Raw genomic sequence first — 17,067 nt, forward strand, 5'->3', positions numbered from 1 at the left:
TTTGACTCTGTTCTGGAAAATGAACTTCTAGACTTTTTTTGTGTGGATCAGTTGCACATGTAACATGAGCTAGGACACCTAGGAAGACTTTGTGTCAGACAAAGATACCCAGTCCCAGACCCCTAACTCTTGTTCCTAATGATTTCAGCAATCACTTCTGTTGTCTATTTGTTTTTCCTTTCTTCCTTTGCTCCTTTCTTTGTTCCTTCCTTCCTTCCTTTTTAAAAAGATAAAATAATTTTTTTTAATGGAGAGACTATAGGCTAAATTCTAAAATGCCCCAATTACTGGCTTGGGACTTTATTTTTATATAGTAAAATCTGTTAATCTTTTTGGCTTTGAGTTTTGAGATGTGCTTAGTGACATCTGCATTTTCTTGTCCTAGTAAATATTCTGAAGAGTTAACTTTTTGCTTTTTGTAGAACTTTTAAAGCTTTGTTTTGTGTGATTTAAATAGTTGATCATCTTAGGGTGTGGTTTTGCTACTAAGGAGGGTATGGAAGTTAAATGCGTGCTTTTCTTCAGAGGATTAGCTAGTTGTCTTGCAAAGTGAATTCATGTAAATATTTTTGGTAGCATAGTGGTTAATCATTTATAGTACAAGAAGATGTGTGCTTTGTTTTAGGAATAACCTTGCTCCTTATTCAGTTAATTAGCATCCTTTGTTTGACTCCTACCTTTATGAAGACACCTCTACTTTACTATTATCAGAAGACACAGAAGAGAAGAAATATTTCTTATATTTGATAAATACTTTAATAGATGACTTTATAATTTGTTGACTGATAGTGTCACCATAAAATGATACTTGCTGAAAACTCGAACATTTAATTCTAAAATAAACTTATTACCCTGTAGGATCTTGTCTTTCTCTAAAAGATGGTCCCATACTCATAAGGCATTTGAGACTGTTGAAAGATTGCTGGGTATTCTTCTGATCAGCAGGCTACATCTTGTGGGAAGCCAGTGTTTGGGCTTGTGAACAAACCTGATGTTTTTCTCTCCTTTATGTCATTTTAACAGCAAAGCTTTTGGAGTGTTAGTTTTGAGTGGAGAATCATTTTATAGCCAAACAAAGTGATAAAACTCTTCATGTCATGCTGACTTCATGTTCTGTTTCTTCCAGATGTCTTCATTGCCAAGAAGAGCAAAAACACAGGCCCAGAATGTGGAATCCAAAAATGAATTGTCTTTCTTCTCTGAGTTGTAAGCATATTAGTGAAATGTTGTTGCGGGAATGGTGACTATTTTAAGGAGTAATATATTCTGTCACTTAGAAACTTAAGTCATTTGGGTTGAAGAACCATGTGTCCTTGTCCTTTATCCATACAATAGCTCTTTGTTGAATTCATACTATGATCCAGGAGAGAAAATAGCTAACAGAACACATTATATAATATTTACCCTGGAACCAGGCTGAAGGAGGGCATGCTGCTGTTTACATTGCTTTAAAATAGAACTTGTAGTTTATGCAGCATTGCCACTGTGTGTGGGGTCACCTTTTGTTGTGGGGGCTATCTGATGCTTTGTAGGATGCTTAGTGGCATCTGTGACGCCTGCCAAGTACATGTGATAATCAAAAATGTCTTTAGATAATGCCAAATGTCCCAGGGGCTCCTGATCACCCTCAGTTCAGAGTCTTTGCTATAGGGTACCATATAACATATGTAAAGGAAGAAGTGATTAATGTTAGGTTACAATAGGATCATAAGGTAAAATTAAAGCAGGTCGGGGTTAGGGAGCATGCTATGTGTTTGTATTAGAGGGGCATTTTTGAATAGAGCAGTAATGGTGTTTTTTGGAGGCTATGCCAAGAGATCCAAGATTTACTAGGTGCTGTGAATTAGATAAATGCCCCACAAAGGTCACTACCAGGGTAGTGGTATTTGGAAGTGGTTAGACCTGTAAGAGGTGAAGGCTAGTCTGAGGCTCTTAGGTCACTGGAGGCAACCTCTACAAGAGAATTGTAACACCCTGGCCTGTCTTCTCTTTGTTCTTATCTCAAGATGTGCATGCGTTTCAGCACATGTTCCTGCTTTTGCCAATTGCTGTCTTTAGATAAATCAGCCATTTATTAAGTTACGTCAATATAGTGACCCAAAGCTTACAAACACAGGAGTTCACCTCAGGGCAAAGATTTAGATTCTGTTACAAATAGAGAAAGCCTCAAATACAAAGACCTTGAAACAGTAATTAGTTGATGTGTGGGGAACAGAAAGAACAGTGCGGCCAGCTTAGAACCATCGTGTCAGAGAGTGCTAGGCAATGAGACTGGAATTGTAGGCTCCAAGAGTCTATGAGGAGATGCTAGGACTTCATTAGAAGCCGGTGGAGGACTGTGGGCAGCAATCTGACTTGGTCTGGCTTATGTCTGTAAAATATCATCATGGTTTCTTGGTGTCACAGGCTGTAAGGGGATAAGAATGGAAGTACGAGGGTGAAGCCAGGAAACAGGTATAGAGGGGAGAATGGTAAGAAATAGTCTGATTTGGGGCACATTTCTGAAGGTAGACTAGAAAGGGCGTGTTGGTGTTTACGGGCTTCTTGAGAAGACTAGAGGAATAGGTAAGAGTGTTAAATCCAAGAGTTCTATTTTGGCTTGGCAAGTTGGTGGTAATTTCTTGACATCTAGCTGGACGCGGATCTGCAAAGGGAAGTGTCAGTTTGGAGATTCCTTTATTGACTGATAGGATAGGACATAAACTGAGAGAGAGGACTGAGGACTAAGACTCTGGAGAGTTGAGCATTCTGAGGTTGAGGGGAGAAGGAAGGTCCAGAGGTCTAAGGAGAGTCATATAAAAGGTGTGCTGTACAGGACGAGGGCCAAGTCCTGCTGACAACTCACATGGCATGGGAATGAGCATCGACTAGCTGCCTTGAGCCACTTCCTGTGTAGCCAGTGATTTTATACGTTTGTGTTTTCTTCCCTATACTTTTAGCAACCTATCCATGTGAAGTAGGTTTAGTTAGTGTTCTGTGTGATAGGCTACTAGGCAGGAGGGTAGAAGATGTTCTGTTCGGTTGACAGTAGGAGGGGGCTCTCCTTTGTCTTCCCCTTACCTTTTCCTTTTGCCCTTCCCCTTTTTCTCCTCCTTCCTCCTATTTTCTCTTGCCCTTCTCTCCCCTTGTCTTTTCCTCTCTTTCTTTCCCCTTGCCCCTGTGTGTGTATGTGTGTGAAGGAGAGTAGGGTATAGGTAAACAAGGTCAGAACTTGTGACCCTCCTGCCTCAGATTCCCAAGTATTCAGAGGATTATCTGGCAGAACACAGGTTTTTAAATGATAGTTACTTTGGACTCTACTTTTTTTTAGTGTTTTTTGTTTTGTCTCAGGCTGCTTACTGACCTCTGAAAAGAACTCTGATGATGTCAGTGGTTTGGCCTGCCATCAGTATGTTTTCTTGGAACATAATTTAGCTGAGGATTCATTCAGTGAGGTTCTTGCCTCTAGGCAGAACTGAGACCCTTCAGGAGCTCAGACAACCTCATTGATTACTCTCAGGTCATTTTTCCCACCTATATTTACCTGTTTAGGGGAGGAATAGAGTGAAGCAGATGGGCGGAGGACTGTGCTTTCTCTGCTGCTGATGTGTGTTTGCTTCTTGTTAGAAAAGCGGTGTAACTTCACCTGACCCAGTCTCTTCAGGAAACAGATCTATTCTGTGAAGGGAAAAAGGGTCAATAAAATAGGTAGTTGGAGTGTCTTGGTAATGGCTTTTATGCAGTTTTGGATATTTTAAAAGCTATTTCTTAGTCCTTTCATTGGTTTGAATAACTTAGTATGTTTTAAATGGGTTTGATTGGCATTTAGGAACCTAAGTGCTTTTTACGGTTAAGATTGAAAGGCTCACATTGACAATTGTGTGACATGACCCAGTAAGTTCTTTAAGGTAATGGTTGGTTTTCTGTGTCATGATGGTGCTCATCAGGTGGGGGAAGAGACTTGTATGTGGTGGGGAGAGGGCGTGTCTACATTGTCTCTGATCACTGTTCCCTCCTTAGCAATAATTGTGCACAGCCTATGCCCATATCAATCCATTTTCTATCACACACTTCCAATTGTCATTTAAGAAGCATAATGCCTCTCTTGACCTTTGTCATTTGGTTGGTTTCATTTTTCCTAGAAGTTCTCCTGTCAATTTACTTCTAGGTCATCTGGCTCTGAAGAAGATGACAAGGAAGACAGTATTTGGGAACCTCAGAAGAAAGTCCCCAAAAACCGTAAGCAGCCTGCTACCAAGGAGTCCAAACAAAAGCAAGGGCGGCGGGTGAAGAAGAACATCCCACAGACGGATGCTGTATCAAAAGACCTGGCTGTTAAGGAGGAGTTGGTAGGTGGCGTTGCTAGATGTGGGGAAAGCCACTGTATTTCCCAGATGGGGAGGAGCTGTGTTTTCTCATTACACTGTATAGGGCAGAACATGTAAATGACACACTCTTCAGGGCCGTGGTATCCCCGTCACAGTCTCAGGAACGCTTCCTAGTCCAACAACCGTTTCTTCAGCTACTTCCACTTTCCCCTCCCAGGAGGTGTGCTAGGTGTGAAAGTGCTGGTTTGGATGGTGACGTCAGCAAATATCTGTGCATGTTACTAGCCACGTAGCATGCTTGACATTTCACTCCAAAGAGCTCATTATCCTTACAACCATTGGGAATGGCTGCAGTTTACCTTCCTGATTTTATAGATAAATGTGCGGCAAGGGGTACTTTGTCACTTACTCCTGGATCACAGACATTAAGTGATGCAGCTGGGTTTCTAAGTCAGCAGTTCAAGAGCCGATATACCTCATGGGGTACTCTTATGTCACCCATGCTTGCAAGAGTGATGTGTGTATATACGGAGTGCTGGTTTAATAGTTAATACTTAGAAAGAAATCATCAAAAGCACTTGAAACTCTTACGGGCAGCACTTTCCTTCTTGGAGGCTGAAGTAGGGAATTACATAGTTAGAAACTCGCTTGTTGAGTATGGACCGAGGAGAGGAACTAGACAAGCCCATTTGGGTTTATTGATTGCTCTTATGGTCCCGGCTCTGGTCATCACAGTGACACTTACGTTGTAATTAAGAATTGTGTAGAGTTAAGATAGTCTGAAGCAGCCATCTTACAGCCGCTCTCTTATCATCAGGACGGAAACCCTCAGGATCTGCTTGTTGTCTTTGCTTTATTATAGATAGAAGAAAGCTGATCATATTCGTTTCTTGTAGGTTTGTTTCCATTTCTTTGATGGCTTCCTTTATGATAGATATGTTCTTTAGTTATACCAAGGCATATGACTTATAGACACAGTCATTTTATCTTCCTACCTCTGCTTGGATCCTTTATATTTTGAGTGCAGGTGTAGTGCTCAGAAAACTGCATGTTGTGGTTGGCGTTGAGTAGAAGTGCCCTTACTGTGCTTCACAGTACTCATTGTCAGTTCTTGTGAGTTGTATTTGTGCCATCTCTGTCACTTGAGTGATGGACAAGCTAGCCCGTGTCTAGAAGCTCCTTAAGGGCGGATCTTTGCATTATAGTCACCACCACCAATGCTGAGATGACTGTCATGTAATGTAGCATACTGGTAGGGAGCAGTGGGAGTATAGATTGTTTCCTGGATACCTGTGTAGGCAGCAGCCTCCTCAGAGAAAAAGGATGCTGGCCATGGTTCTGTACACCTGTTATCCTGGCACTTAGGAAGCTAAAACAAGAAAATTGCTCTGAGTTCAAAGTTAATCTGGGCAGTCAGGGCTATAATGTGAGACTCCATCTCAAACAAAACAAAGCAAAGGAGAAGGAAACTTCCTGCTGTTGGCTGCTGCTCTGTTTCCAGGCACCAATTTCTGTCTGAGCAGGTGGCAGGTGGAGTCTGCTGAATTTCACAACCATGTGGGTGCAATTCTCCCTGTATATAGTTGGCTTTGATTTTTATTATATTTGTTTATTTATCAGTTTCTGGATTTATTTAAACAAGTCAATTATTTATTTATTTTTAAGTCAGGTCTCATGTAGCCCAGGCTAGCCACGTAACTGAGGATGACCATTTGTAGACAGAAGTTTCTGTCCCACCCAGTCCCATAGCCAAATTATATTAATTATATACACATAGAGACTTATATTAATTATAAACTGTTTGGCCTACTAGCTCAGGCTCATTGTTAACTAGCTCTTACATCTTAAAATAACCCAAATTTTTGTCTATGTTTAGTCATGTGGCTTGGTACCTTTTCTCAGTAAGGCAATCTCATTTTCCTTCCTCTGCATGTGGCTGGTGCCTGCGGTCTCTGCCTTTTCCAAGAATTCTCCTAGTCTGGTTGCCCCACCTATACTTTCTGCCTAGCCTACTGACCAATCAGCATTTTATTGAACCAATACGAATGACAGATCTTTACAGTGTATAAGAGCATTATCCCACAGCAACCATGAACTTTTATTCTTTTTACCTGTACCTCCCAAGTTCTGGGGTGACATGCATGGGCTACCGTGTCTGGTTTTATGAGGTGTTGGTGATCAAACAGGGCTTTGCATGTGCTAGGCATGTATTCTAGGCAAGCTCACACTCCTAACTGGACTGCATTTCCAGCCCATAGGTATAACTTAATCTTGTTTTTCTGGTACATATAGACCTATCATTTACTCACTTTGTGAAATTAAACTTTATTTGTAATATAAGAAACAACAGGGAGGGATTCCATATACCCTTTATCTAGTTTTCCCCAATGGTAAAATTTTAGTGTCTTATTTTTGCATTGTAAAATATAATTGGTAAAAACCTCTGTTTATTTAGAGTTTATTTTTGTGTGGGTATTTGTATTTAGCACCATACAGTTTTATTACATGTGTAGGTTTGTGTAGCCGTTGAAAGGATCCCTGATGTTGCCCTTTTTTTTTCTTTTTTTTCCTCCCTGAGGCAGGGTTCTCTGTGTAGCCCTGGCTGTCCTGGACCTTGTTCTAAGTCCAGGCTGGCCTTGAACTCAGAGATCTTCCTGCTTCTGCCTCCCAAGTGTTGGGATTAAAGGCGTCACTGCTGTCCTTTCACCCACTTATTTCTGCTCCTGGTGAGCTCGGCTCTGCTTAGGAGACTTATATAAATGTACTCATATTGTATGCAACTTTGGGATGGGTTTTTCACAGCTCAACATAGTTCCCTTGAGATTCATTTAAGTTGTTATTATGTGTATTGATAATTTGTTTCCTTTCACTTCTGAAAATATTCCAGGGTAGTTCTTTTCTAATCTTATAATTCTCATGTGTTCTTTTTGTGATTTTTATAGACTAGCCCTATAGCTATTGTTGATGCCAGTTTGGAAGAGAAAAATCACAAATTACATGCGACAAAGACTCTGAAAACTGCAGCAAAAAAACCAAAAAACTCAGTACAGAGGGCCAAAAAAAAGTTGAAAGTTGATGAAGAAATCAGCCAAGCCAGCCCCTTAGAAGGTGGAAATAGCAACATGGAGATACCATCAACAAGTACCACATGGGAAGATGTGTGCAAGAAAGAAGAAAGTGAAGACGACTTCACATTTGGTCAGTCTCCTTTAAAGAGGATGAAGACTGAAGCCTGTCCTCAGGGGAAGCCTGTTAGGTTTCCCGACGGTGCCAGCAGCATTAAAGAGGAGGTGGAGATGAGCTGGGACATAGTGCAGGCAAGTGCAGCCCGTGTCCCTGTGTGCTGAGTCCTGGTGCAGGCAAGTGCAGCCCGTGTCCCTGTGTGCTGAGTCCTGGTGCAGGCAAGTGCAGCCTGTGTCATTGTGTGCTGAGTCCTGGTGCAGGCAAGTGCAGCCTGTGTCATTGTGTGCTGAGTCCTGGTGCAGGCAAGTGCAGCCTGTGTCATTGTGTGCTGAGTCCTGGTGCAGGCAAGTGTAGCCCGTGTCACTGTGTGCGGAGTCCTGGTGCAGGCAAGTGCAGCCCGTGTCACTGTGTGCTGAGTCCTGGTGCAGGCAAGTGCAGCCCGTGTCACTCGTGTGCTGAGTCCTGGTGCAGGCAAGTGCAGCCTGTGTCATTGTGTGCTGAGTCCTGGTGCAGGCAAGTGCAGCCCGTGTCACTCGTGTGCGGAGTCCTGGATGGCACACAGACTGTGCTTACTAAGGGAAGTGCTGGCCGTTTTGAATCCACTTTTTCAGTTTACCAGTGATTTCTGGAGTCCAGCTTTGACCACTACTTCTATGCTTGGCTATACTATTTTGTAATCTGGCTTATCAGTTGCAGCTCTTTTGCTAAGAACTGTGACTTCAGTCAAGAAAGTCGTTCCCTGGTAAATACTTGCACATCACGGTCTAGGTATTTTACATAAACAAATGGAGGCCTCCAAGGCGCATTGCTAAAGTTTTGTTTTGTGTTTGGATTGTATTTCCCCATAGAAGCAGTACACATGGTTAGGTTATTGGCCATTCATGCATCCAGTATATAGGAACAAGACCCAGCAATGTTTCAAAGAGAAATTCTTTAAGAATTCTAACTTGAGGATTTCTCCCAGATTTCCTTTCCTATACTCTTTGCCCCCCTCTCCCGTTCCTTTTTAGCTGCCTTGGGGTTGATAGAGAGGACTAGAAGTGCTCATGAGCAGTGAGCTGAGCCTTAACCTTGTGTGTTCCGTCACATTCTGGGGCCATATCAGGGTAGGTGAAGGTGATCTTCCTCTCTATATGTCCTACGAGCATTCTGAATGGACTCTTTGCTATAAATTGCTGCTTTTTACAGTTCTAAGAATGGGGCTGTGTTCTTCAGAGAGACGTTTTCTGGGCCGTGTTGCTTTTTCCGTCACCTGTAGAGTGTCACTGGTAGTTGTTAGTCTTTATGTTTTTCCTCTTTGGCACACTAAGGAATCTGGAATGTTGCACTATAGCTTTTTCTGACTTTTTACTGAAATGCGCCTTGCAGAGTCATTGAGAAGCAGTGTAAGTAGCTTTCTCTGTCTTCCTCTGCGTTGTTCAGATCTGCAAGGCAATGCTTTCACAGAGCAGGTCATAGACCGCCTGCATTGAATTCACTCTGAAGACTCTTTAAACTCCATTCTTGGTTTAGAACTTCAGGGGCAATGGGTGTGCCCAGTTTTCTTGCCTTACCCTTTCTGAACACTGTTAAGCTTATTTCTTGCCAGGGTAGATCCACCTCCAGTAGTTGACAGTGTACAGGAGAAAGAAAGGAGGGTTTCAAAGTTTGTGAAGTTTCTGGTCTTTTAGACATGATAGTCGGTCATTCATGGTGAAGAACGGCCTCCCTTCTATAGGACACTCTACTTTCTGTCCTCCTCCCCATCTTTATCATGGGAGAAGACATGAATATTGCCCCACCCTAGCTATTTTTCTCCAGATTACAAGGGATAGAAACTTAACCTTTTGATATAATTTTACATTTATTTATTTAGAGTGCTGGGAGTGGGGATGAGGTTCTGTGAGGATGATCTGAGTAGGCTGCCTAAAAGGATGTCCTCTGGAGTTGAGCTTTAGATGAGATCAAGTGCCTTTAAGGTAGTATGGCAAGAGACAGGTGTAAAGAATGTAAAGTTATGAACCTCAGTGATGACTGGACTCTTGTGAAGATTTATACATGCATACATGCACGCATGCACGCATCCTGATATAATCTCAGGTATATGCTTACAGGTCTGAAATTGCTGGTAGGTAATAATGTTTGCCATTTATTTATAGTTTACTTTGTGAGCTAGGCTGCATACTGTGCATGCTAGTATATATATTTATTATCATAGTACATTAGAAAAAAAGAAATGGCTAATCTAAAAAAATCTGTTATAGTCAGGAGAATGGACAGAGGAATTCTTGTTTGTATAATACTACAATACTCGATAGCTAAACCGAACCTATCTAAAAGGTACAATTACTGGCAGCTAACTTAGCATAGGAGTTTATAGGTTGTATCTTTCCTCTGATAGGTATCACTAAAGTTGATTCCAGATTTTGAGAGAAGAAAGTTTGTTCTGAAATCTGTTAATGTGGACTTTAAGTTCTTTTTATTTTAAATATTTTTGTTTCTTTGAGGTAGGGTTTCATTCTATAGCCCAGGTGGGCCTGGAACTCTACTAAGTAGCCCTGGTCCCAAATTTCTGATTGCTGGGATTATAGGTGTGAGCCACCATGAGTAGCAACTTTGTATTTTCTGTTAGGGATACTTTCTTGAGTTTGCTAACCAGTTCTATAATGTTGGTAGGATTTCATACACAAGGCATTTTGTAATATACACTCCAAGAGAATGGCAAGGTTAATTGCTGGGAATGAATAGGGTAAAGCATGGTGAGAAACAGGTACCTGGCTGCCGGGTGAGTGCAGAGGCAAAGAAGTAAGGGAATCTTTATTAGAAGCCGAGCATCATCCTCCAGTATCATTCCAGTATCAGCTGGAAATGTGTTTACTCATTTCATGGCTTTGGCCTACTTGGAGGCTATAGCTATACTAGTTTTTCCTTTACATTTGAAGCAGTTTTCTCTCCTATTAGTTGGAAGTGGTTTTATTTTTAGTTGAAGACAAATTTTAAATACAATGCATTCTGATCCCACTATTCTCTTCTCCCCAACTCACCCAGCTCCACGGCTTTTCTTTCTCTCTCAAAAAGAAACAGACGAACACATCCTCAACACAAAACCACAAAAACAGAAACCAAAATCTACATACATAAGACCAATAAGACAAAAAACAAAACAAAACAAAACAAAAAACTACCCAAAGCAAAATGGGACAGAAAGTCCACAGAAATACCACTGACTTATTTTTTGATGCCTCTTGGGCATGTGGCCTAGTAGTGTAGTTAATATGCCAAGTGAGACTCCATTGGAGAAAATGAATTTTTCCTTTGCTAATGGTTATCAATTGCGGATAGCTTCTTGGTTGGGGTGGAGGCCTTGTCCCCTTGCTGCTGCAGACAGTTCTCAGGGAATCTCAGGTCCTTGTCTGTGGTTTTGGAGGGAGTTGTTAGAGTTATTTCACCTCTGCGGAACATCTATGGGCAGCTTTGTTAAAGCCTGGGAAACCAAATGGGAATTTACATGTTTATTTATTTATTTATTTATTTATTTTTTAATTTAGCCTAACAAACCTTTTTCTAACTTTTAACTCTCTTTGCAGTTCTTATTTTCTATGTGGACTTTCTTTTCTATGCTTTAGGAATCTCAGCTCCCCACACCAAAAAACAAAAACAAAAATAAAAAAAACTTTGTGGGAAAATAGTTTTGCCTTAAAACTGTATTGCTCCTTCCAAATGTAGCTGAGAATAGTGCAGGGGCTGGGAACGTGGAAGTGAGAAGGGAGTCGGCTGTGTGTGTATTTGGGGACACTGTCTTGGATATTTACATACGGATCAGACTGAAAGAAATGTTTTTAATGTACATACCTTCTTCCACAAAATATATATCCAGGTTTCGGGGGCAAACACTGAATAGCACCTTGTCCGGAGGGTGAGGTTTTTATGGACCAGTTGAACACTTTGGCAGGCGGAGTCACTCCTTGGCTGTTAGCCAGGCTCTGCTCACCATCATGCCTTTGTCTTCTGTTCTGTTGAGGGTGGGCGTCTTAACTCTGGAAACTTCACTGCCTTTTCAGGGATCTCACCATCTTGTGTGAGGAGGGTAAGCCCGTAGCATATACTTGATTAGTGTTTAGACTTGAGTCTTCGAACACAGTTTGTGTCTATTTCCTTGCCAGGGACTGACTGCCCTCTTGAGCATTTTCATCTGTCTCCTAAATTGTGAATATATGGTTGCCATGGGAAACTTGTTTTTGTTTAAATCCCCTTAGGTCCCACACTTGTACATGAATAAGAGCTGAAAAAGTGACCAGCATAGTCAGTTGTTGGAAGAATTAAATTGTGCCAAAATTATGACTGCCGTGATACAGTTTCTTTATTTTGAGGATGAGCCTAGGTAGGTGCCGTGCTCTGTGCATCTATTAGGAGGAATGCAAACAACCCCTTTCTGTAAGCTTTACTCTTGGTTTCAAGAGCTGATAAGAGATGATGTGTGTGAAGATGAAGACAAAATAGGAAAGGAAGTGGCATGGAAAGGGAGCCAGTGTCTCTAAGCTGGCGACCTCACTGCCATTCTGCATTAATAGGAGGTACAGTAGTTCTTGATAGATGGAGCCCATTTTCTCTGGGAGAGGTTAAAGGTTAAAGTATTGGTTTTTTTTTTTTTTTGTTATAATCAAGTTGGTAGTATTTGTTATAGACTTCACCATCAACAAACTTTGATGTATTCCATATGAGGTTGCCCAGGATGTTCAAAAGTATAACCAAGCTACTTCTAGGTTGTAAACAATAGAATCCCCCTCATACCTGTCTTCAATCACCCCTCCTCTCCTGTAACATCTGTAAATTTTCTGATTTCTGGCAGTGTATATTAGCTGTCCCCACTCCCATCTTTACATAAGCAGTGTGACATAGTGACATAATCAACTCTCTGGGTCAGGTGGGGAGCAGTTGGAACCAGCAGCTTTTCAGAAGGGAGCTGTTCAAGTTGCTGGCTTGGGGGTGATTCTGAAGAGAAAATTCTCTCATTTTTACTTATTAGTGAGCCATTGAATTTGATGTTAACTCTTTTTGTCTTTTTGAGACAGGGTTTCTTTGTAGCTTTTGCGCCTGTCCTGGAACTAGCTCTTATAGACCAGGCTGGCCTCGAACTCACAGAGATTCGCCTGCCTCTGCCTCCCCAGTGCTGAGATTAAAGACATGCGCCACCACTACCCGGCTTGATGTTAACTCTTTTAAAGTGCAGATGTTGCAGGATGATGACAGCTGTGGTGGATTTACTGATGCCCAGATGTCTTCTCTTTAACAGAGGAGACGGGCTTTTCCCCAGTAGCACCCTTGGGACACTGGGGAAAAGGCATCTTGCTGGATGTTTCCGACAGTTTGAGGGCAGTGTACAGGCACTGTGTCTTACCTGCTCAGGAGAGCAGAGACAGTTTAAGAACTTTGTACCTTTGCCTGATAAATCCTTTGCTTTGCATACAAGTTGAATTTTTGAAGAGGAATATGGCTAGTGGGACTTGGGGCAATTAACTTCTTGGACTCAAGTTTTTTGTATGTCTAAAATGAGACTAATATTAATCTATCTCATATTTTAAGTGAGTCAATGCTGAATGTAAGCAGTCAGAACATAGTAAACCTTATAGAGGTGTCAGCATAAAGCAGCAGTCCCAAATTAAAAGTCAGTATTAGAGTAGTTAGGGTAGTCCTCCCTGATCCCTCCCTTTCTGCAATTCTTTCTGATTTTCCTTAGTAAATGCATATCCACTTTACCTAAGTAAACAAGTAAGCACATACATAGGTAAGAAATTAATGTGAGAATTTTCTAAGTAAAGACTACAGTTCCCTGCTCTGCATTCCATGTTCTACAGGGTTTCTCTCTGCTTTGTTCTTGTTGTTTGCCTCATTCTTCCTAAGGTGCAGGATGGTCAGGGCTTACCCTAGAGTTTCTGATTCAGTGTATTTTAGGTGGGACCAATACTTTGCAAGGATGTAGATGATGCCTGTGCTTTTCCCTTGAGAACTAGAGACTGTACTGCTGTAGTCCCCAGAAGCCCTGGACTCTCAGAGTGTAGCGGTACAGGTTGACTCAGCAGTTGAGCTGGGACAAGGAGAGGTCAGATGTGGACAGGCTTCTTTTCCAGTTAGTTTTTTTTTTGGAAAGATGATTGATTTTTATTTATTAATTTATTTTATTTTTTTTTTGGTGTGTGTGTGTGTGAAGCTGAGAATTGTACCAGGGTCTTAAGTATATTGGGCAAGCACTTACCACTGAATTTTTTTTTCTGCATATAGCAGGTCTTTCTTGTCAGCCTTTCTTTGGACATGGTGACTTATTATTTATGAAATCTTGGCCTTAGCTTAGACTTGTTCCCAACTAGCTGTTATAACTTAAATTAACCCATCTTTAGTAATTTGTGTTTTGCCATATGGTTCTTTACCTCTCCATCTTTCTCTGTGACTAGCTCCCCCTATGTCTGGCTGGTGAAATCCTCTTGCCTAGATTCATCCTCTGAATTCCTCTCTGTCTGGAAGTCTTGCCTAGCCTTTCCTGTCTAGCTATTGTTCGTTCAGCTTTTTATTAAACCAATTAGGTACCTTACACAGGTAATCAAAACATAGACACATCTTCATGCAGTGTAAGCATCCAGCAACTCCTGGGACTGTCTTGATTATCATTGGATTAGTATGACCTAAGATGTCTTTTGAGTTAGGGTCTAAGAAAACCATCATGTTCAACAATGAAAGTTGGCAAGGAGTTCATGACTAAAGAATGTGGTGAGTAGCCCAGCATATCAAGGAGACATGCCTTGACTTGATAAGTATGCTTAGGTTTTTGGAAAAAGACAAATGATTTTTAGAACTCAAAAATGCTTAACGGTGAGGATCTGGAAGTTAGTACATCAGGGTAGGGGCTTTGAGAAGGGTAAATACATTTTCTTACTAAGGAACTAATTATATACTCCCTTTCCATGTTTTCAGATAAATCAGCTTTTCTGGGGTGTGGGGAGTAGATTCCTGCAGATGATTGATAGGGCCAGCTGAGATTAACTTCTCAGGGAAGAAACAATTAAATGCAATGGTCTAATCCTTGGAGCAGATCAGACTATCTTATCTTCCAGGGTCAGAGGTATTCCATTCTTTTGGCTAGGAAACCTAAAGAGGGAAAGTTGTGATTACCAGGTAAATGGGAGGTGGGTCCATAGCTTTATGAGGGAAGGATCTGCTCTCAGTACCTTCCAAAGCTACGGATTCCTGTTTAACTGTCCAACAGTAGAGTTTGTATTCTAGGTGCTTTGGAACATCAGTGATGGTTTTGGCCAGTCAAATGACATGATCTAATATACATTTTGAAAGGAGTATTCACCATGCTCCTTATGGAGATAGGAATAGATGGACTGGAGTGTCTGCAGGGAGAACAATTAAGACTGTCTCATTGTTGTGGGCTAGAATGAGACTGTGCTGTGGGGTGGGAGAAAATGAATAAGTAGTTTGTAACTTTTGTGTACTGTTCTTATAATGAATGAGACTTAAGATTTGGAGGTGGATGACTTTTCTAGTTTGAATTACTATTTGAATAGATAGCACATGAGGAAAGGTGGAGGGTGAGTAGGTTTGAGAGGAGAATGACTTTACAAATGCAAGGTTGAGATACCCATTAGGTTTCTGGGATACTGTCTTAAATAATTGGCCATGGGTTTGGTGGCAATGTGGAGAAGAGCTATGCCTGGAGATATGAATTTAATGTCTTCACCAGAGATCTGATATTCATTTCTTAGAATGACTGCTGAGATTTAGGATCAGTATTCAAGATGACTAGGAAGTGAGGTATCTGTGTGGTCTCTGGGGTTCAGCCATTTACTGCGTCTGTAGTTTTGTAAACAGTTCTATCGTATGTTTTGGCCTATTCATCTGATGATGATGATTTTGAATAGGATCTTACTTCATGGCTCAGGCTGGCCTCAAACTTCTGGTAGTCCTCCTTTCTCAGCCTTCAAAGTTTTGGGATTATAGGCCATAGGATTTTGAATCACTTTTTCTTTCTTTGCAGGTTTTGTCTGAGAGAACTAATATTGAACTTTGGGTTTGTGCCAATATCATACGCCTCTTTAATGATGACAATACAATTCCCTTCATCATACGCTATCGAAAAGAGCTTGTTAATAACCTCGATGCTGATTCCTTGAGAGAAGTTCGCCAAACCCTAGATGAGCTACGGTAAGAAACCTGAGGGAGTGGTGGCTCTTACGTAGGAGACCGAGGCTCCGAGCACATGAGGGCAGACAAGGGGAAGTCAGTTTCTGTTTTCGCGGTCCCAGTGCTTTGTTTTTATTAATTGTTGTCATCTAAGTGCAGACCTCTTTTGTCAGAGTAGTCAGCTTTGTTTTCTTAGTTAGGCCATGGAGTTGGACGTGAATTCATGGGACACGTTGAAATGATTGACTATTGTGGCAGAATCTTAGCACTCTGCAGTCCCCAAATAGAGAGTTCTTGCCAGTATAGATGGTCTTTAATCTATTGTAGAGTGACTTAATTTTGCATCTTCATGATAATCAAAACCATAAGCATTCAATAGAAACTCTACTTTGAATATTACCTTTTTTTTGTTTTTAATCCTGGGCTGACAAGATGCTACAGTGACTCTTACGATGCTGCTCCCAGTCAGCCATGTGATCATGAAGGAAAATGATACTCTATGGTGCTGCCAGTGTTTCTTTAGGAAAAGATATTGTCTTGGTTTCTTCTTCTACTGCTGTGATAAATACTCTAACAAAAGCAACTTAAGGGAGAGAAGGCTTATTTTGCTCATAGTTCCAGGTTACAGTCTACTATTGTAGGGAAATCGAGGCAGCAGGAATTTGAAGTCAAGAGCCTAGGGTTAATGTATGCGTATTGGTACTCAACTCCTTCACGCTACCAATACCACTGCTAGGCAGGTTTTGTAAATAAGAACAGGTAATGAGGCAGGCGATGGTGGTGCACGCCTTTCATCCCAGCACTCGGAGGTAGAAGCAGATGGATCTCTGTAAGTTCGAGGCCAGCCTGGGCTAGAGTGAGTTCTAGGACAGGCTCCAAAGCTATGCAGAGAAACCCTGTCTCAAAAAACAAACAAACAAACAAATAAACAAACAGAAAGAACGGGTAATGAAATAAGATGGTGAGTATGACATACACAGCAGGATTATACATTCACAGTGAAAAAAATTGATTGAAAATTAAATGACCTGCTGGGCCTGCCATTCCTCTTGCCCCAGCTGTGTATTGATTCATCTGTATTGATTTCCAGATTCAGCTCTTCTGCATGGGTCCCAGTTTTTTGTCAGTGGAAAATAGTATTTAAGAACCAGTTATGTGTGCTAAGTGTACCCATTCTAAGCAATATTGCTCCAGTACCAGTGAGCACATCTAATAGTCAAATAGATGTCCAGGCAGCAGCCTTAGGATTTCAGTGCCTAGGAGGAAAGTAAAAGGTGAGCTGGGATATCTTGTTTTAGAGAATAAAGAAGTACTCAGAGAGTAAGAGGAACAAGTCAAAAACATATAGCAGTCAGCTTGAAAGGGTTACTTCTGGCCAAGCCAAGGATAATTTGAACAGTAAATATGTTACAATGGT

General features: G+C 41.3%; 1 protein-coding gene across 3 annotated transcripts in view; it reads left to right on the forward strand.

The window, feature by feature from the left end:
- The window catches only part of Srbd1 (S1 RNA binding domain 1), a 179,327-nt gene that overhangs the window by 4,576 nt on the left and 157,684 nt on the right, over window positions 1–17,067 (forward strand). For all 3 annotated transcript variants that reach the window (XM_048416098.3, XM_048416099.3, XM_048416097.3), the window contains 4 exons: window positions 1,127–1,206; window positions 4,148–4,328; window positions 7,250–7,624; window positions 15,505–15,671. In XM_048416098.3, coding sequence (XP_048272055.3) covers window positions 1,127–1,206; window positions 4,148–4,328; window positions 7,250–7,624; window positions 15,505–15,671 — 803 coding nt within the window. The remainder of the gene's footprint in view (window positions 1–1,126; window positions 1,207–4,147; window positions 4,329–7,249; window positions 7,625–15,504; window positions 15,672–17,067) is intronic.

This window comes from Myodes glareolus, chromosome 6 (genome assembly GCF_982192425.1).
Source record: "Myodes glareolus chromosome 6, mMyoGla1.1, whole genome shotgun sequence".
Classification (NCBI taxonomy): Eukaryota; Metazoa; Chordata; class Mammalia; order Rodentia; family Cricetidae; genus Myodes; species Myodes glareolus.